At 40.0% G+C, this 22,352-nt stretch overlaps 1 protein-coding gene across 9 annotated transcripts in view; it reads right to left on the reverse strand.

Annotated features, from left to right (window-relative positions):
- Nucleotides 1-940: 940 nt before the first annotated feature.
- mtbp (MDM2 binding protein) overlaps nucleotides 941-22,352 on the reverse strand; it is a 108,881-nt gene continuing 87,469 nt past the window's right edge. For 4 of the 9 annotated variants that reach the window (XM_069920950.1, XM_069920949.1, XM_069920945.1 and 1 more), the window contains 6 exons: nucleotides 20,177-20,446; nucleotides 18,804-19,023; nucleotides 14,883-14,996; nucleotides 14,756-14,785; nucleotides 7,883-7,948; nucleotides 941-2,123 (listed from right to left, as the gene is read on the reverse strand). In XM_069920950.1, the coding sequence (XP_069777051.1) occupies nucleotides 2,085-2,123; nucleotides 7,883-7,948; nucleotides 14,756-14,785; nucleotides 14,883-14,996; nucleotides 18,804-19,023; nucleotides 20,177-20,446 (739 nt within the window). In that variant the 3' untranslated portion in view covers nucleotides 941-2,084. Of the gene's footprint in view, nucleotides 2,124-7,882; nucleotides 7,949-11,782; nucleotides 11,862-14,147; nucleotides 14,304-14,755; nucleotides 14,786-14,882; nucleotides 14,997-18,803; nucleotides 19,024-20,176; nucleotides 20,447-22,352 lie in introns of those variants that run through there. The other 5 variants (XM_069920948.1, XM_069920947.1, XR_011352151.1 and 2 more) reach the window with 5 other exon arrangements.

Here is a 22,352-nt window from a genome sequence, read left to right on the forward strand (position 1 = left end):
CTGTGTTAATTGAATATTAATCATCTCTTTTTAAATTTAATTTAATGCACACTAATGTATGCATTAAGTTGGGCTGCAGAGTAAGAATTTCAGTGCATCTATATATTGTTCAATGTACATGACAATAAACTCATTAATCATTATCACAACTATTATTCATGCAAAATTACTATTAGTGCAAGGTTAAGGTCGAATTAAACCCAACATATTCCAGTAATTAAAACTATTTTAGACACACAAGGAAGGTTAGTACCAAAGGTTGCAAGACAGGACTACTGAGAAACTTTCATTACTGATCACTAAATGGCACTGCAATAAAATAATGTACAAGAATTTAAAGCTGAACTCCTTTTCTCCTTTGGTGAATATGGAACAAAATAATTCACGACCAAGTTTTCAGTTGTGTAAGCTTCAAGTTGCCAATGGAAAAAAAGGACTGAAATAATCAGTTTTTACTGATACAATGACCTAACATTTTAAAATATACAAAATTGGAGTACATAATCTACACGTTATACTTTGGTGTGTCATCAGTGTTCACTAAACTGTGTATGACCAAAAAAAAGATGCACACACTATTGTAAGTCATTGTTATAAAATGCACCACTTAAAGATTTTCATAACAAAGGACAGAATTGCAATAGATTTACTTGCAATAATACCTCAAATTTCTCAATCAAGTCATAAATTCATCTTTTTATTTAAAAATAGGCAGGAACCAAATTCACAGTTGTAATTTTGGTGGGATTTAGAAAAATCTTAAAATGGGGAAAGAGGAAAACCAGCTTTACAAACTGATATTGACTGCTGTTGGCAACAGAATCTGAAGGCAATAGAGTTCAAGAGGTGATTTGTAGATGAATGTTTTCTTTTCGTGAAAGAAAAAAAGTGCTTTGTTTCTCTTGGGTTTTGTAATATAATTAATAACTGATCTGAAAAATTGTTGAATAAACAATGATCATGACTTTATTCCTTTGTTTATTAATTTACTGCATTACAAGGGTATATCCTACAATTTGAAAATAACTTGTGTACAAGCTAAGTTTAAGTAATTACTCTGCAAGCTTAGGTTGTGGAAAAAAAACACAGCTTTACAGCACTTCCTTTTAAATAATTCCAAAAATAAGGACATTGCAAATAACAGATGTTCATTTGATCCAGTTACAAGTCATAGTCAAAAATTGGACAAATAAAAATCAGAGCAACTCCCAAATCTTTAAAAAAAATGTTAGCTGAGGCTTGACATAATTGGCAAGTAATCTGCAGGCTCATTACCAGGAAGAATCTGCACAATTAGGCAAAGCTCAAAGCCTCATGGCTGAACAATTGTTATGAGCAGCGGAATGAATCTTGAGAAAATATAGCAGGATATGTTTGAACATGTGTTTGCTAGCATTTTAAAAAATATTATTAGACTAAAATACCATAAAAATAACAAAGTGCACTGGGTCTTATGTGAGACAAGCCTTTCCAGGAGAGGGTGTTTGTGGAAATCTGAGATCTTGATAAGAACATAAACACTGCATAGATTTAAAATATATGAGCTTCTCTAACTGAAAGGGGAAGTGATCCTGGTTTGCCCTATTTTGGACAAATGTGTTGAGTAAATTTCCAGCTGTTTAAAGGCATTGCACTTTTTCACCTGGATTATTTAACCATGTTCCAAATGGTTCTGATTAAACAGATTTTTGATTGGAGCGATTGGACACTTGTCACATATCCAAAAACTGGAAAAATGGATTAATGTTGACATTAATAAAATTAATCTGAAAAAATAGTATTAACATTTAAACAACAAATTCTGTAAAAAATAACTTGATTTAAAGCCACAACAAGATTAAAAAAACATTTTAAATTTTAAAAGCATAAAAACCAATACAAAAATAGTTTTTTTAGTTATCTATGATTATACTGGCTCCAAATTATTTTAATTTTCAGAATGAGCAACATTCAGTGAACAAGGTGTATAAGTTCCACTCTTCATTGTTGGCAACAAATGAGTCATCATCTCTGGGTGCTGAATGATGTAACTAGATTTAGGACCTCTCTTCATGGATTTCTTGTTAATGAGCAAACACTGAATTTCATTTCTTATCGGCCTTTTCCAACACCCAGTCAATCACCTGAGGAGAAACAGTAGACACTTGATGCACAAGAAATGTTGCTTTCACCTGCCTCTATGTTCTATTGCATTTCCATTTGCAATCATCACAATGACCTTGAAATGGAACAAGAACACTAGAATGGTTAAAAAGGTTTTACAACTATGAGGCACAACATGAGAGGGATAGGGAGCACGTGGCAGAAAAGGCTGTCCTTATAACGATGCATATGCTGGGGAGGAGGCAGGAGAGGGACTACATGAAAGCAAAGTGGAACTACCAAAAGGGAGGCATGTAGATAGTCAAGTTCTTGGCTCACAGCTCCAGACACCCAGGTTCAATCTTGCCCTCTGGTGTTAGATGGAGTTTACACGTTTGTCCTGAGCATTTCCTTCGAGTGATCCTGCTTCGTACCACATCCTAAAGACTTGTAGGCTGGTAAGTGAGGGGTAGAATCTCAGGGGAGTGTAGGGTTAAGAGTAAACAGATGGTCAAATGTTCATGAAGGCAAAGGGCACATTTCCATTCTGCATCTTGCTACAAACTCGATAAAAGGTAAGCGGAGAATCAGCTGGGTAAGAACAAAAGGCCACTGTTAATAATGCAATGGAAAGATGGTACTCAATGGTAGATACACAAGAATATTAGAAATAGGAATTCGAGCTTGCCATTTGGCCGCTCAAGACTGCTCTTCCATTCAGGGAGATCATGGTTTATCTAATCCCAGCCTGAGCTCCAACTTCTTGCCAGTTGGGCATTTCCCTGACTTCCTGACAGATGAAAAGTCCAACTATTTCAACATGACACATGTTTAATGATTCCACTTCTCTTGGAAAGAGAATTCCAAACATTCACCATCCTCCAAGAAGAGAAATTGCCCCATAACTCAATCTCAAACATGCAGGCCCCTAAACTATAAATATGGCCAGAGGTACTAAATTGTTCCTCAAGGGAAGATATCTCATCTGCAATACTCCCATCAATCATGAATCACATTGACAATGTAAAGGAGCTGTCTGGAAGGCACAAAATTGGACAGATCTCCAGGGAGTGGCCAGGTTTATCCTAGGACATTGTGAAGAGCAAGGGAAGGAAGGCAGGTATAATTACAACATTGAAGTCAATTGGACTGATACAATGGAAAGCTTTAAAGAGATGCGAGCCAAAAAGGCAAATGGGATAAGCACAGATATGCATCTTGGACAGTATGACTGAGATGGGTCAGAGGTCCCTTTCACACCTTGTATAACTTTGGAATCTGCCGGCAGTCTTGGAATCTATACATTTCAATAGGTTCACCTCCCATTCTTTCATAATCCACAGAATTTTAGGCCTGCTCAATTGTTCTTCATAAGATTAATCTTTCATCCCAGGAAACAACTTGATGAGCCTTCTCCCAACTCATCTGATGCAAGAGAGCTTAAAAAGATGGAATGGGACGAAGCTGGGAAGGTGATGGAAAGAGGTAAAAGACTAACAATGGTATTGTTAGTTTATGACATGCAAGAGGTTTAGTAATTAATGTTTAGAACACAGGTGACATAGGATTTGAAGGCTACCACTGGATCAAACATGTGCAAGGGTTGATCTGCTTCAATGGATCAGACTAGGTGGTGCAGAGAGGAAATGAAGTGAACAACAAAGGGACAGATGGCTTCAACCTCTAATTAGAGGTCATCTTTTCTAATATTCTATTAAAGACAAATTTAATTCATCCATTCATTCAGTCTGGAAAAAGAAAAACAGGCGGCTGCCTAGAGCTACAAAATAAGTTTAGCAGGGAAATGATGGAGAGTAAAACACGAAAGTCTGCAGGTGCTCTGATTGTAGTAAAAATACAGAAATGCTGGAGGAGCTCAGCATGTCTCATGGCTTTCATTAAAAAGGTTGGTGGAAAGGGAAGAATGGGAAGGGGAGGAATAAACGCCAACAGATAAAGGATGTTAATTGTATTTGATAAGAGGAAAGATGAGAATTAAGTGGGGGAGGGGATAGTTTGTGGCTCTGAAGAAAGAGAGCCTGAGCTAGAGGAAAGGAGTCACAGGAAAAGACTGGGGGGGAGGGGGAGGTTAACAGAAACAGAAAGTCAATGTTAATAATATGCTGGAGGAACTCAGCAGGTCCCGTAATATTGATGATGAGGATTAGGCCAAACATCTTCCCCTCCCCCACCCGTTCTGCAGATCATGGGTGTTCCTGCATTTGCCCTCTAATCCTCTTTTCCAATAGACCTCAATTCAGTGCTCAAATATTAATCACTCAACCAAGAGTAAACTCAATATGCACAACCATCTGTGGTAAAAAAAACTCCAACATTTACAGGACCCTGATTAAATACATCTCAGTACTAACTTGCCAAATCCTTTTTCTGAAACATGGCCCCAATTAATCAAATATGTATTCCTGTCAATATTTCTTTGTTAATTTCTTAACAGAAATGAAAAACACATGAAGCTAAAAGTTACAGAAAAATCTTCACAGGACTTGAAACCCCAACAAAAAATGACTTCAAAGGAAAGATCTTGTATGTTATGCTATTTGACTGTAAAAGATTGTAGCAGTTGCTTTTTCTGATACAAGTTGTCTATAATTTTCAACCAAAGAAAACACTTGTACAATTCTCAGCAGCAATCTGAGAAAAGCTTTCTTAATTAATTCAGACTCAATTCACGAACATGTTGAACTTTTGTACCAGCGTGATCTGAAAAATGTATTTTTTTAAAAATCAATTTGTGCAGTGTTAAATTAATTCCTCCAAAAGTAATCGAAATTTTATTCATTGGTACTGCAGTAATTCAAAGAGGTTATTTTAGGTTGTCTCAGTAGAGGTAGCCAACCTATTTTCCACATTTGTCACAAGAGATGAGCAATAAGCCAGTGCCACTGCTGACGAAGTTGACAGAGTGAGTCAACAGAAAGAGAAAGAGATCACTTGGCCCATCATGTTTGTGCTGGCTGTCTGTGTACATATACTATGAATTTCATGTCCCTTGTTCTTCGCTCAGCCCTGTGGATTGTTCATTCAATTCACTTTCAGAAGTGGCCAACACCTTTCCAGTCAGCAGTGAAAACCAAATTTGAGCAATTCTGTAGGAGAGGTTTCAAGCCTGTGCAACACACTAATTTGCTGTAGATCTTACATCTTCAACATTCAAGACTCCAACCATACTACCTGTTGCCTGTTAAAAACAGCTAACATATTAAAAGACTCGTCCCACCCTGGCTGTACTCTCATCATCCCCCTGCATCTGTCAGGAAGAAGAGTCATGAGAACATGCACTTCTAGAGGACACTTTCTTTCCTGCTGTTATCAAACTCCTAAATGAACCTCACAATAGTAAAATTATGTTGCCTTTTCTCCATACCAACTGATGCACTTCTGTACCTGTTTTACTCCCCACGATGACTACCAGCCCCCCCACAACTCCATTGGGCGCACAAAACTCAAAACGGTCAACCAGTTTACCTGTCTCGGCTGCACCATTTCATCAGATGCAAGGATCGACAAAGAGATAGACAACAGACTCGCCAAGGCAAATAGCGCCTTTGGAAGACTACACAAAAGAGTCCGGAAAAACAACCAACTGAAAAACCTCACAAAGATAAGCGTATACAGAGCCGTTGTCATACCCACACTCCTGTTCGGCTCTGAATCATGGGTCCTCTACCGGCATCACCTACGGCTCCTAGAACGCTTCCACCAGCGTTGTCTCCGCTCCATCCTCAACATTCATTGGAGCGACTTCATCCCTAACATCGAAGTACTCGAGATGGCAGAGGCCAACAACATCGAGTCCATAAAGATCCAGCTACGCTGGGTGGGTCACGTCTCCAGAATGGAGGACCATCGCCTTCCCAAGATCGTGTTATATGGCGAGCTCTCCACTGGCCATCGTGACAGAGGTGCACCAAAGAAGAGGTACAAGGACTGCCTAAAGAAATCTCTTGGTGCCTGCCACATTGACCACCGCCAGTGAGCTGATATCGCCTCAAACCGTACATCTTGGCGCCTCACAGTTCGGCGGGCAGCAACCTCCTTTGAAGAAGACCGCAGAGCCCACCTCACTGACAAAAGGCAAAGGAGGAAAAACCCAACACCCAATCCCAACCAACCAATTTTCCCCTGCAACCGTGTCTGCCTGTCCCGCATCGGACTTGTCAGCCACAAACGAGCCTGCAGGTGACGTGGACATTTACCCCCTCCTTAAATCTTCGTCCGCGAAGCCAAGCCAAAGAATGTATGGGATGTCTAGCAGGAATGCTTGCAAAGCAACCTTCTCACTGCATCTTGATATGTGTGTCAATAAACTTGAGGTAGAACCCAGTGATAGGATGTTGATGCTTGTAGAATTGCTGCCATCGCATATACAAAAATGAAGAATATATGACCCCCCCCCCCAGCACCATCAGGAAACAGTGCAATAGTTTAATTTGTGACAAATTCTAACCCCATTATGATTCAAATATTGTTTAAGCCTGTCACTCAGAAGTTCTGTTCAAATCTGTCTTAAAACTGATACTAAAATCAATCAAAAGAATGCCCCCAGCAACACCTGGTCTAAGCATGGTTCACATTTTACCCTTCATAATCCAAAGCAGTTCTAACACCACGGGTCAACAATGAGCACATTCTGGGATTGCAGTTAATAGAAAGCCTGCAGATGCTGGGATTGCAGTGGTATATACAAAAGTGCTGGAGAATCTCAGCAGGTCACACAGCACCTAGAGGAAGTAAACGGTAACCAATGCTTTGAGCCTGAGTCCTTCATCAACGTCTGAGCAAAACACAGACAGGCATCTGAATAGCTTGATAGCAGCAAGGATTGCAGAAGAGGAAAAGTGAAAAAGACTCACAGAACTCCCTTCAAAGAGAGAATACCTCCCTCACCACCATTTGGGGCCACACTTGTGAAGCTGCAAGGGTCATCTACTGCAATCAGAACTCCCTTTGCGGCCTCCTCTACATCGGAGAAACCGGATGCAGACAGGGTGACTGTTTCATTGAGCACCTTCACTCGGCCTGCTGCAATAACAGGGATCTTCCAGTGGCCAACCCTTTTAATTCCACACACTATTCCCACAATAATATATTTATCCATGGCCTCCATGTGCTGCCAAACCAAGGCTACCAGCAATTGGAGGAACAACACCTAATATTCCATCTATTCCACCTTCCATTAAACATCCTCCTCTTCTCCGTCTCTTTCCCCATCCCTCTGCCTCCTTTCCCTCCTTTCCTCTAGCCCCCCACACATTCCCTCTCCATTTAGAGCTTTTTGTCTTCTACCCTCCCACCTATATCCATCTCTTTACCTGTTAGACCACAGGTAGACAATGCTCCTCTCCCTGCCCCTCCTCTCCCCATCTTTTTATTCAGGCACCTTCCTGCTTTTTGCTCATACCTTAACAAAGGGCTCAGACTCAAAAGGTTAGTTACCTTTTACATCCTAGAGTTGCTGTATGAGTTTCTCCAACACTTTTGTGTATTCCATACAATCTCTGATTATGTGAAAACTTTGGATGCCAAAAAAAAGTCAAATTGATTCTATTTAGAATGCCATAGTTGAAGAGGTACAGAATTAAAGCTGTTCAGAAAATGCATTTTGGAAGCTGACAGAAGCAGTGGATTTTTTTTGTGCCATGAAAGACTATAGAAGGACACTGCAATAGATTTGATTTGTTTATTAATCAGATCTCTAATGGCATAGGAGGAACTTACAATTTTAACCCAAAGGTGTCACTGGAAAAGAGATTTTGCTTTACTAAAGAAATAGGCCTACCTGCTGAACGTTATTTTTGGCAGCCTTCTTCATTTCTTCATGTAGACCACGAGATGTTTTTAAATCCTATAAATTAAAAAAAAATGTCAGTAAGAAAGTATATGAAATTTGGTAAAATTACACTTTCACTTCCTTTGATAATTTTACATGGTCAGGATCCCATAGTATGCTAATATTTTTTTTAATTCATGTTTTTGTACTTTTGGGCAAAATAATGGGGTAAAAGATATGGCAAAAGAAAATAATGACAGAAACTAAGCAAAGTGAGGGGGAAACAAGATTGTTGGACAAAATCAGACATAGGTGGATTTTACAGAATATATCCATTTGGAAATGAAAAGCATTCAGTAACATTAGACAACTGGACACTGTGATTTGGACTTATCATATCCAATGAGAAAAAAAACCTAAAAGCAGCAAAACTGGTCACAAAGTTAATAGCGGCCAGGCAGGTGATAACTTAGTCTGCTGAACAACTGAACTCTTGCATTTACATCAAACTTGCAAAGTTCAGACAAAAGATCATGAATCTAAAACATGAATTCTGTTTCTTCACAAATGCTGCCAGTCCTGCTAAGTATTTCCAGCTTTTTCAATTAATTGCATCAAACTTCTACATTTTAGTCTCTCCTTAAGTTAGTAGTGATACATAAAGCCCTTTAAACATTAACATTTTACACAATTATCAGAATAGGAAAGAAAATGCAAAAGGTGTAGAGAATCCAACAGAAAAGCTTCATTGTGGACGGAGATTTGCCTAAACCTCAATGTATTCTTCCTCTATGAGATCTCTTCGAGTGAGCATCATCGTTTTTGAGCTGAACTCTGACCATAAAAATCCTGAACCATATCATCCAGACGATATGTTCCCTGACTTGTAACCATCTTTTCCCCTCTCTGCCAATGACTTGAAAGTTGATCACTGGATGCCCATGGGCACATTTCCGGACTCTGAAAAAAAGATTCTTCTTCAGCATTTGCACAGAGCTAAATAACGGCAGTGCTTTGGAACATTGCCCTTTCCACGTCATACATCATCTTGCCATTCCTTTACCGCTGTTGAATTCTTAAAACTCCCAACCCAACTGCACTATGGAAGCATTTTCACTAGAAAGATTGCAGTGATTCAGAGGCAGTTTGTTATTACTTCCCATGGACAATGGGAATAAATGCTAAACTTGCCAGCAATGTTTCTATGTTATGATGGTTTAAAACAAAAGGTATCAATCGCCAATAAGTACTTCTGTAATTTCCTACAAAATAAGTTTAGCAGGGAAATGAAATAAAAGAAATAAAAGAACACCCAAATACACCTCCAACATTCTTTTCTCTCTCTCAATAACCAATATTTATGAACTTTTTTCTCCATAATCAACAATAGCATCTACAATTAGATGCCAACTTTCAGTGCCCACCACTGAAAGGAGGTTGCCAACACATTTTACATTCAACACCGTAATTGTCCTTTTGACAAGAAATAAATTGATTTGTGATTACCTGAATCACTGCATTGCTGGTGTTGTTCAAAGACAATTTTTTTTTAAACCACAATGCTCACTTGTGGGCCATTCAATTAAATTTAAACCAAAGCAGAACTTGAGAAATGAGAAACGGATAGTTAATAGGAAAGCTTTGACATTTTTGTGCTTTGAAACAACTTCTAGCTAAAATTGGCCACAATGGTGAAGAATGAGTCAATTATTATAATCACAGCGTGAAGTCCATTTTGCTTTGTCATCACACCCTCCCTATAGCTGTCCATCAACTCTTTTGTTCAAAAACTCCCTTACAACTCTTAATTTCCACAAATTTTCTTCAGCCTCAAGGTGCACATTAACCATCACATTGGATTGTGAAAGTTTTAAGAATCTACAAATGCCCATATCATATCATTATTGGCAATATGAACCTTGCAGACTATTACTTCATAGGATCACAAGCAACTAATTTCCATCCAAAGCCTAAATATATTGTTGCCATTATAAATTCTTTAAATTACATTTAATGGAGAGAAAGTATTCACTCAGATACGCTAAAGTGTAATAAAGCAGCTAATGGTATTATAATCAGCTTCCAAAATTTGATCCTATTAATGCCAATTTAACCAAATCTGAGAAGTGGACTGTACAGAACTTTATAGAGGATATACAACAGTACAGCACAGGAGGTCCTTCGGCCTGTCACGCTTGTCCTGATCAAGGTGCAAAATTAAACTAATCCCATCTACTCCCATTCCCTATTGTATTGGGAAGGGTTGTGGCTGTCATGTGGCATCACTGCCCCCTACCTAGTTGGAGGACACACCAGCTGCCAATCAAGGTTTGGTTCCGCCCCACCCATTAGTGCACATCTTGCTGTGGTTCCATGTAAATTACCTAGCCTGCACTCTCTAGCCTGCTTGTACTTGGCCTTGGGCCATATGCTGTTGTAATTAGATTAACCCTCCTGCCATCCAGCCATTGACCCCCAGTAAATGATGTGGGCTTGTCTTTCCAGCACTATAAAGGTGCCATGTGCTCTTTGTTCTTTTTCTTTGCCATCTTGGGATCACCCTGCTTCACTCCAGGCCGAGAAATGTGGAAGGGTGCTAGAGAAACTGTTGGTAAGATGTGCACTGTTAAAAGGATTGGGAGTGTTTAATTAGTGTCCTTTGTTGCATAGAACCATGTGCCTACATTGAGGCAAGGGGTGGAGGGGACATTTTGTGTGTGTGTGTGTGTGCTTCATCCCACACTCGCCTTCTGTAAATAGATTCCTTCCCTACATCAAAACTGTGTTCAGAGTCCTTGCCTTTGAGACCTACCAAACCTGTTTCCTCACTCACAACACCTGCCTGTTCATTTGTCTGTCCAAAAGCCTCTTAAACTGCTAATGCATCTGCTTTACCAGTTTTTCAGCAGTGCTTTGAAAGCACCTACCACTTTCTGCGTAAAAAAAAAAATCCCCCTCATGCATTTCCTTTAAACTTTCCCTCTTTCATCATGACGTCTAGTATTTGACATCTTCACTCTGGGAAAAAAGACTGACCATCTCCCCTATTAATGCCTTTGATAATTTAAAAAACTTCTATAACTTCGCCTCTCAGGATCCAACGCTCCAAAGAAAACAACCCATTTGTCCCTAGAAATTCTTCAGTCCAACTCTTACATGCTGACTAAGGGTTCTTTAAACCCTTCCTATCAATGTATTGTAATGGATTAATAATTTGGGAGAATTTGGTAAGATTTAGAGTAGATTACATACATACACACATTTTAAAGCAGATCTTATTTGAAAGACTGAAGAAATAGTGAAGATCTCTGGAGAATGTATGCACATTCACAAGTAGGTGCTGGTTGAAATGACATCATAAAATGAATGACCATTGTTTTGAACTGGAGACAGGCTGGCTACAAGTACCTTTCTGCAGGGTGCTAACAGGAAGGTCAATCCTGGGTTTTGTTTATCTAACAGCTTGAGCAGAAGAAAGAACTCCTGTTATTTGCTGAAGAAGGTGGGGGTTTTGCAAGTGAGAGAGTCACATGGGGTTGCTGCAAGTTTCAGTTGGAGAGAGAGAGGGAGGGAGACAAGAGAAGCCCTCTCAGCTTGTGCGTATGTGACACTGAAAAGCAGCTGAACAGTGCAAGCCAGGAAGAGCTGGTTGAAACTGATGAAAAATTCCAAAGCAGTGGATGGCTGGAAGTGCTATCTGTCTGATGTGTCTCTTGGAATAAGAGGAACAGAAGGGGTTCTGTCGTAACCTGAAAGAAAGAGGTTACCATCTGGAAAACCCCGATGGGGCAAGTTTCATCAGCGAGACATTGAGGTGACTAATGATGGTACCTCAGTTGTGGAAATCCTGGAACAACAAATCTTTCTCTGTTAACCCTACAAGAAACTTGCTGAGTGGTAAACATTTACCTTTCAAGCATCATAGCCTGGTGAACTTTATATATGTTGAATTCTGTGCACTGTATAAGAATTGCCTGCATCCAGAGAACTTGGAAGAAGGAGAAGTGAGATTGAACTGTGAACCAAGGAATTTTTCTTAAATTTATACATACATTACATTCACGTGTGCTTAGAATTAGAAGGCGGTTAATTGGGTTAGTTAAGTATTGAGTTAAGTTAAAGTTTGATTCTATTTTCATGTTTAAAGTTGATTAAAAATATCTTTTGTTTTAAAAACCACTTGTCTTGGTGAATGTCTATTGCTGCTGGGTTCTGGGGTCCTTTGGGCTCATAACAGTATCCTTATAATATTCTCTAATATAGCTAACATCGTAGAGAACCTCTTCTGCACCCTCTCCAAAGCCTCCACATCTTGTAATGCAGCAACCAGAGCTGCACACAATACTTCAAATCTGGCCTAACAGAAGTTTTATACAGTTGCGAGGACTAAAGTCAATGCCCTGTCTGTACTTCTTTACCACCTTATCCACTGGTGTAGTCACTTTCAGGGAGGTATGAACTAGAACCTCAGGATCCTTCTACACACCATGCTCCTAAGAATCCTTCAATTTACTGCATACTTTCCAAGATTCCTTTATTGTCATGTAATAGTACAGAACATCTAATATTACACAAAATCGCCTTCTGCTTGCTGCAAGGTAGATAAAATGTCACTGGCACCTCTTACAGTAAGAGGGAAAGAGAAGCAAAAGGGAGTCCCTTCAGAGTCACTGAGTATCTGTGGATTCACTTCCAGTGCTCACACAGCCTCTGTTGCCGCAAAAACGTGTTCAATCCACAGGTAACCTGAGCTCCAGATGCAAACCACTGACATGATCAGGAAGCCTTTCATGTCCAAGGCCTGTTGGGAACCCTTCTTGTCCTCAGTACCCACTCAAATCCCGGCTCTGATACCTGGTTCTCATGACCGCAAGTCGCCCGCAGCCTGTGTTGGTCTCTCAGCTACTGAGCCCCTTGCTGGTATCCTGCCGTGGTCGCCATCCTGTAGGGATCACTCTCTTCTTGCATTCAATGACAAAGAACAATACCTCACACTTGTCCAGATTAAATGCCATCTGTTATTTCTCTGCCCATATTTCCAATTGGTAAAAATCCTGCTGAAACCTTTGGCAATCTTCCCCGACAGATCGACTATTTTCACATGCTGTAATCATCTGGATCAATTTATCATGAGATATATTGTCAAATAGTTTATTTAAAGTTAATGTGGTCAACATCTACTCTACTACGCCCATCAATCACCTTCATGACCTCCGCAAAAAACAAAACTATGCTGACTATCTCTAACAAAACCATACTTTTCAAGATGAAAGTAGGGCTACCTTTTAGACTACCACTGATGAAAGGCTCGCCAGCCAATAATTTGCTGGATTATCCCTACTGCATTTGTAAACAAAGGAACAGAAATGGTTACTACTATGTCCTCAAGAATCTTACCTGTGACTAAAGAGGATGAAAGGATCTCAAGGCCCCAGTATTCTCCTTTCTTGTCTCTCTCAATAAACTGGGAAAGATCCTTTCTGTCCCTAGGTACTTATCTGCATAATGTTCTTCAGGAGACCCAACACTTCTTCCTTCTTGATATCAACATGCCCTAGAATAGCAGTGTAACCTCCACTGATCTCACTATCCACCACATATTTCATGGTGAAGAGTGATGCAAAGATGTTGTTTAGTATCTCAGCCATTTCCTCTGACTCCAACATAATAAATTCCTTTCCTTCTCCTTGAGTGGTTCCACCCTTCCTCCAGCCACCCTCTTGCTTTGAGAAAGAGAGAGGGTGTGTGTATGGAGGAGTGCGTGGGTGGGGGTGTACAAGTTTTAAATTGTGCGCCGTTCTGAGTAGCATGATGAAATCTCACGCCATCCTGCCCAGGATGTGAATCATCCCTTTGTCCAGCGTATCCACGCTGTATACGCTACCTGCCCATTAGTCAGTTAGTTGCTATCTCGGTTATCAGATAGAATGTCGCTGTATTGCAGTGTTTGTGTTCTAGTAACCTTTTATTAAAAAAGGATATTGTTATAATTGTTCTATTTTATTATTAGTTATTGTTGTTAATCTCTTCTTGTGCCTAATTTATAAATTAAAATTTATCATAAGTATGTATATATAGGTAAAACATAGTATATATAGGGTTCAGTACTATCCGAGGTTTCAGGCATCCACTCTTTCATGATCCCATTTGGCTTTCCTGATTCCATGTTTCAGTTCTCTCTTGCTACGTTTGAACTCTTCACAAACCCTATCCCATCTGAATTTTCTAATCATTACATATGCTTCCTTTATATTTTTAAGTAAATTTACAACACCTCTTTATTCAACGTTCGCAAACCTTGCCATCCTCAACTTTCTTCCTCACTGGAACCGTTGATCCTGTATTCTGACCATCTAGCCTTTGAAGCACTCACACATGGCAGATGCGGCATTGCTCAGTCAGAGATGCTCCCAGTGTTCTCTCCCAACTCCTGTCAAATAATGTTGTAATTAGTCTTCTACCAATTTAGTACTTTCCCTGGAGGTCCATTGTCGATTAGTTGCTGTGACTCTTCTATCCCACTGATGTCTTTCTTTAGATCATTCACTCGTATTTTGGGCTCAGCATCTATTTTTATTCTATCAGTTTTATTCCTTCAGCTTAAACCTTCTCTCTGCTTCTTGAGTTACATATTGATGCAAGTTATTAAAGGGGCTCCGTAGAACACATCAATGTCTTAGACTGCCAATAACAAGCAGGTGGATGGCAAGCCATCATTGCCAGTAAAACCACTGCAGCTGTTAGATGTGCAATAAAATCAAATGTGCAAGTTGATCAATGGTGTTTTAGTGACTTTATTGATCTCATTATCAATGGGATAAGGCAACAAAAGTATACTCTGTGGAAATTCGATCAATTCATATCTGAAGATAGATTAATTACCTTACAAATAGCAAACCAAACCACTTTAACCTGAAAAAGCAAGGTAGACAGTTTCATTTTAAATATTGAAACAATATAGAATAACAGCTGGATGAAGGACTGGACTGTGGGTCTAAAGATGACCTACCTTGAGATAAAACAAGGATATTTTAAATAGACGCTGGCTGCAAGACACAAAAGATTTATGGTTCTTTGAGATTCCATTATCCTCGAGAGTTTTTGCCACAACTTCTTTCAGCTTCTAAAGACCAATGTGAAAAGAAAATGAATACTTTCATTTTTGTTCTATTAGATAGTTTCTAATTTCAAAAAATGGTTCTGAAAACACATTTTTTTTATTCTGTTAGTGTGTAAATAGTGTGTCGAACTATTTAGAAAGGGAATCTAATATTTTTAGTTACATAAAAATCAACTGACGGAGGTCCTTATGGAGATCTTTAGCATGTAATTGCAGCAGTCCATTGTTCCCGAGGGTTTTGAGGCAGCCAATGTCCTGGTACCAAAGAAAAGGCAGTAAAAAGCCTCAACATCTACCACCCAGTGGCACTGACCACAACCAGTATGAAATGCTTTGAGCATCTGGTGATGGAATGCACACCTCCTGGAGACACTGGACCCATTTCAATTCACCTCCAGACAGAACTATTCCACTGACGATACTATAGCCTTGTCCCTCCATTCTGCCCTGACCTACCTGGAGAACAACATCTCATATGCCAGGCTGCTGTTCTTTGATTTCAGCCCAATCATACCCAAGAGGCTGGTGGAGAAGCTGTCCTTGCTCGGACTCAACACCCCTCTCTGTTACTGGATTCTGGACTTCCTAATGGAAAGACCAGTGTGACAGGGTTGGCAGCAGAACATCGAGCACCATCACACAGAGCACTAGTGCACCTCAATGCTGTGTGCTCAGCCCATTCCTGTTCACGCTACTGACCCATGAATGCAACACTAGATCCAGCTCCAACAGAGTAATCGTTTGCAGATGACACAACAGTAGGTAGCCTCATCAGCATCAAGGATGAGTCAAACTACAGATAAGAGGTGGAAAATCTCATGAAATGGTATGAGAATAATAGCTTAACTCTCAACTTTATCAAGGCAAAGAAGATTATTGTGGATTTCAGGAGGACCAGGGACAATCGCTGTTCACGACACATTAATACCTCAGTAATGGAGAGCACATTACTTGGAGTCCATTTAAGAATTAATCTACTCTAGACACACATTTCTGCACTGGTCAGGAAGTCGCAACAGGACTTCCTGTTAAGAGAGGCCGACAAGGCCTCTGGGGTCCTTTCAGTCAACTTCCTATAGGAGCTCTATTGAGAGTATCCTGGCCGGCTGCATCACAGTGTGGTATGGTTGCTGTAAAGCATCAAATCAGAGGTAAATCCAGAGGACCATTAAAGCTGCAGAGAGGATCACTGGGGTTTGCCTCTCCACCCACCCCCCCCTCCATTGATGTGTTTTACTGAGATCACTATTTAAAGTGGGCACACAAAATCAGGGAGGACCCCTAATAGCCTGCACGCAGCATCTTCCAGCTACTCCCGTTGTGAAAGATACAGAAGTATTAGAGCCAGATCCACTAGACTAAAGAATAGCTTCTTCTCACAGACAGCGAGATCGCTTAATGACTGTTGAACTGCTAAAACAATTCTCCAAAACTCTACTATTTATTACAGGTACACGATCCTTTATCCAGAACCATTGGGGGACAGTGTGTTCCGAATTTCAGATTTTTCCGGATTTCAGAAAGCCCACCCGAATTGTGCTGCCGTATCCATCTCCACCCCCTTCCAGTTGCCTAGCCATCTCGCCCAACCACGTTCCCTCAGCCGCCTCCCCCCAACCGTGTTCCCTCGGCTGTCTCCCCCAACTGGCGGCCACTCGGCCGCCTGCCCTGACCGCTGGTCCCCACTTGCCGAATTTTGGAGCTTTCCAGATTTTAGATGTCTGGATAAAGGAGCGTGTACCTGTAATAATATTTATCTTAATATATATAGATATATAGATATATCTCTATATAGAGATATATATGTATATATATATATATATATATATATATATAGATATCTATATATAGATATATAGATATGTGTGTGTGTATGTGTGTGTGTGTGTGTATGTGTGTGTGTATGTGTGTGTGTATGTGTGTGTGTATGTGTGTGTGTGTGTATGTGTGTGTGTATGTGTGTGTGTATGTGTGTGTGTATGTGTGTGTGTATGTGTGTACAATGTTTGTCTGTATAGGTGCTATGACTATATGTGTCCTTGCATGGTTTTGCACTGTGAACTGGAGAACACTTTTGTCAGGTTGTATGGGTACAATCAGACAAGAAATAAACTCGAACAAAGCAACACTAAGCAATAGCCCTAACATGACGAAAAGTTTATGTGCAATGAGCACTCAATTCTGCAGTTCAGGTATTATTTTATAATTGCTCAGACTGGTGATAGGAGAGGAACTCATGTGCCAGTTTTAAAGGAGCAAGGACCATTTTAAAGATCTCAAAAAAAGAGACCAATCTTCCCTTGGCCATTTGGAGCAGCAAAAAAAATCATAATATAATAATTACAATAAAATCTGGTGAGGAAATTACTCTAAAAACAAGTGATAATGCAGTCTAGCATTTGAACTGGTCAAAGGCCACAGTATCTGGATAAACACTTGGACATTAGAGACTGAGATGAAGAAATTTTTTTCACTCATGGATTTGTATATTTTCCTAATTTTTCAACCGAGGTTTTAGTAGCTCAGCCATTGAGCAGGTTTCAAGGGTGACATTGATGAATCCCTGGGCACATGGGAATATGGATGAGATACAAGGTTGGCCATGAGAATGAACAAAGTGGAAGGATCCAGGAGCCGCAAGGCCTGCTCCTGCTCTTCTACCACGAAAACTGTTGTCGTCAATGTGTAGCTCCCACCAGGAGTACAAGGGGCAGTCGCTGGGCATTCCTTTATCAAGCAGGGCATCCTGGAGTGCTCAAACTAATGGCAGCAACAGGATGGGAAGAGAGATGGAGAGGATCTCATCACTTACCCTTCCTCCCTGTAACATTCGCAATTAGCCGTCAACCAGTCCCCAGAAATCCTTTTCACATGTACCTATATGCTGGTAAACAAGTCTATATAAAATCCTCATTCTCTCTCAACTACACTGTGAAGTTCTATTGCAGTGAAAAGGGAGCTTAGCTAAAAACTAATGTCAACTTATTTACCTTGCAACATGATACCAAAAATATACCATCTTCACATTGCGGAGATGCAAATAAGCCTCCCTGCGATGAGCAATTAAAATTCTAATTACAGTCAAACCCCTGATATCCTGAATTCAAGCAAACACAAGCCTCAAGCAACTGGCAAAAAAAGGAAAATAAATTTTTAAAACTAAGAAAAAAATAATAATGAGTAAAAATATATGTTTAAAATTGTAAAAGTAAATGTTCTCTGAAGTAACACATAAACCTTTGGTGAAGATGAGAGCAAATATTCAGCCAGTGGAGTGCCTTGGTCGTGCATTGTTCATGGCAGCTGTTAAATAAAGTTGTGTTTGAAGAAAATAGTATTGCCCAGGATGAAGAGCTGGTTGATGCTGCTCATCGTTGGGGTGACTCTCTTAAAGTGCCTCCTTGTTTCTGCTTAGTAAGAGACTCCCAGATCAAAGTTTTATCTGTAAACTTTGGTGGGAGGGGGATTTAATTATCTATAATGTTATTGTTTGTCTTTCACACTGATCTGTGGAGGGAGGAACCTGCAGATGTGGCAAAGGTTAAATGTTTTCAAAGAATGTGACTGAAAATAAAGTAAAATGCTTTTGGTTTATTCATTCAAATGAAGTTTATCCAAAGTAAGTACTGTATAGTTTTTTTTTGTCTTTTATTCTCTATGCAGATGTATTAGTTAGGTATTGTAAAAGTAAGTCTCAAGCAACCAATTCCCATAGGGGCCGGATAACAGATGTTTTATTGTATTAGGCATGTTGGCAAGAACCACGTACATGTTGAGAGGGTATGATTATATAACTTGATAAATCCTTACCCTCTTGTGTTTTTGAGTTCGTTCATTTCGTGACTTCTCTCGAACCACACTTTGGTGGCCAGGTTTTGTTACTGGACTCTGAACCTGCTTGCTGGACTGCTTACTGGAAGCAGAAGTAGCAGCTGCCAGCCTCTGTGAATCCCCCTGCAAAGCAGCTTTCTGTGATGTGCCTGGTGAGTTCTGGGACTCAAGGAATTCCACACTTTTAGTCTTGGCCAGTCTGGGAAAAGGAATACCAGTTGTAAGCAGGCTTACTTGTACAGATATTTCTCCATATTCTTTATTTTATAATGCTCTACAGTTTTAATGCTGGATGCCTTTCATCTATCGTATCACAAAACCTGTTTCGCATTTTTCCAAATAAAGTCAAATTTAAAAAAAAAATCTAATGCTTGCAATCAAACGAAACTCCATTTTGTAAAGGGACAGGGATGCCACAGTCAGTAGCTGTGCACTTGTACTTTTGAATCAGTATTTGGTTCTCACAAGTGTTGAGGCTGCTCAACAGATTACCAACAGAATTTATATCTTATCGATTTAAAAATCAGAAAAGTAATTTCCAGTTAGAGATTGCTTCATCATCTGAATTACATTTAATTTTCGAGACGCAAGTTCTGATGGAAAGATCAAACTTTCTGTGCAAAAACAAAACCACCATTTATTGGCAAGCCAAGATTGCATCTGCATTCATCATTAGATACAACAGAAATGCAGAATTTAAAATAATGTATGTTTGGAACCTTACAGGAGGGAGACGAAGCCATGAAATAAAGAAATAACAAATAAAGTTCACTCTGCTACCATCAGGAAGGAGGTGTCTAATGATCAGCACTCAGTGGGACAGGGACAGCTTCTTCCCCGCTGCCATCAGATTCCTGAATGATCAAATGAACCAAAGACACGGCTTTACTTTTTGTGCTGTGATGCTGCGACAAAACTCCGAATTTCAAGACAATAAATTCTGATTCTGAATGCAGGACAAAAATGATCTACAATTAAACAACACACAGAAATTTGCAAGATTTGTGGAAATGGTTCTCTGCTGACACAAGGAATGTTCAGAGTATGTGATTTGCAATAGGAAGGAGAATACTACAGCAGGATGGAGGAAAACAAGGAGTAATAAAATTAACAACAGTTTCCACACCACTTTGTAGTTTTGTATGTAAACAAAATATTGAACATAACAAAATCCAGTAAAGGCATATCAAAATCAGAAAGAGATAGAAGAACCAGGCAAGGCAGGGAAAAAATCTGTCCAGATAAAAATACTGATACTTCAGGTAATATTGTTCATTAGAATTCTTCCTTAAACATTTAGGTAATCTTGAGTGTTTGCTACATGGTTTATGCTTTCCCTTTTTGCAAGTTACCTTTTGCTTGAATTGAGGCAGTCCACCCTCCTTGACCTAGGTTTCTGCCCATGTCCATCAACATATTTCTGAGTGCTTTGTAAAATCTCTCCATCTGGTGCACTTCCAGGTTCTGATAGGACTGCTGGAGATGGCAGCGGGCTTAATCCATAAACAACTGGACAGTGCTCCCTTGAGCATGTCGTGTTGGTTTCATAACGGATGAGGCGAGACTGAAGCTTCCCAAGTCCAATATCCTTTTCAAGTGCTCTGCTGTGGTCTAGGCAGTACCTGAAATGTTCATTCAATAATCATTCGAGTCATCAAGCCCACAGCACAGTGACAGGCCACAAGCCTGGCTTGTCTGCACACCCCAACATGCCTTCCTGCTTTAGTCACACTTCTCCCATTTTAAGCCCAGATCCCTCCAATCCCCTTCCATCCACAAATTATTCAAGTGTTTCCTTTAAGGAACCTGGTGTACCTGCCTCCACCAGTTTGTCTGGCAGCTCGTTCCAAGTGCCCTTAGAGTGAAGAACTATCCCCTCATGTCCCTTCTAAATCCTACCCCCTCACATTACAGTTAAATCCTCTAATTCTTTATTCTCCTGCTGGAGGAAACACCATCACTATTCATCTTATCAATGCCCCTCCTGATTTTATACACCTTAGTAAATTCCCCGCTCATTCTCCTACACTTTAAAGGAAACAGGCCCAGTATTTCCAATTTCTCATGATAACTCAACTTCTGACAATAACTTTGTACCCTTTCCATCTTTGTAATAGCCTTCACATAGCTGGGCAAACAAAGCTCCTCACCAATGTCTTGTATAACTTCAACATGACATTCAAACACTTGTATTCAATGCAATGACTAAGGCAAAAGCTCTGTTCAATATTCCGTCTACCTGTGTTGGCCTCTTTAAAGAGCCATGTATCTGCACTTCTGAGCCCCTCCACTCCTCAACATTCTTCAGGGCACTGCTGTTAACAGAGTAAATCCTGCCCTGGTTCGATTCACACATATGCAGCACCTTGCACTTTCAAGAGTTGAACGGTATCTGTTGTTTCTTATCCCAGTTCCTCATATGGTCTAGAACCCATTGCAAAGCCAGGTAACCTTCTTCACTGTCCATTATAGCATACATTATGCTATAATGGTCATCACCATACTTAACTTGCCACAAACATCCTTGCATAGATCATTTAGATAAAGCAAGGGTCTTGGTTCTGAACATTGAGGGACTCCATTGGCCACTGTCCTCCAGTCTGAAAAACTGTCTTCTACAACTGTTCTTTAACTACTATTACTGAGCCAGTTGTTGAACTAATTAGCTGGCTGGTCTCCTGTCCTACATACCCAAACAGCCATACCAACCTATCATATAAGATCACAAGAAAAAGGAACAGAAGTAGGCCGCTTGGCCCAACAAGTCTGCACTGCAAATCCACCCTGAGCTAAACTGTTCTCACATCAACTTCCAAGTTTTGGCCTTTCCCCTCATATTCCTTAATACCTTGACCAATCAGATACCTATCAATATCCCCCTTAAACTCCCCCAATGATCCGGTCTCCACAGCTGTATGTGGCAACAAATTCCACAAATCCACGACTCTCTGGCTAAAGAAATTTCTCCTCATCTGTGTTTTAAATGGGTACCTTCTAACTCTAAGACTGTGCCCTCTTGTCCTGGATTTACCCACCAAGGTAAACATCTTATTCATATCTACTCTGTCCTATCTTGCTATCATTTGTAAACTTTGCCACAAAAGCATTCAATCCATAATCTAAATCATCAATATACATTGTAAAAAGAAACAGCCCTAACACCGACCCCTGCAGAACACCACTAGTGACCGGCAACCAACCAGAACAGGATCCCTTTATTCCCACCCTTTGCTTTCTGCTTGTCACCCAAAGCTGCACACAATCTAATATCTTTCCTGTAATTCCAAGCACTCTCATCTTATTCAGCATCTTCTTATGCAGCACTTTATCAAAGGCCTTTTGAAAATCCAAATACACAACATCTACAGCCTCTCTCTTGTCCATCCTACTTGAGATTTCCTTAAAACATTCCATTAGGTTGGTCAGGCAAGATCTTCCCTTCATGCACCTCGAGGATTGTCTCCAATAACTTACCAAATACTGACATCAGACGAATAGGCCTATAATTTCCTTGTTTCTGCCTCCCTG

Source organism: Narcine bancroftii, chromosome 2 (genome assembly GCF_036971445.1).
Source record: "Narcine bancroftii isolate sNarBan1 chromosome 2, sNarBan1.hap1, whole genome shotgun sequence".
NCBI classification, from domain to species: Eukaryota; Metazoa; Chordata; class Chondrichthyes; order Torpediniformes; family Narcinidae; genus Narcine; species Narcine bancroftii.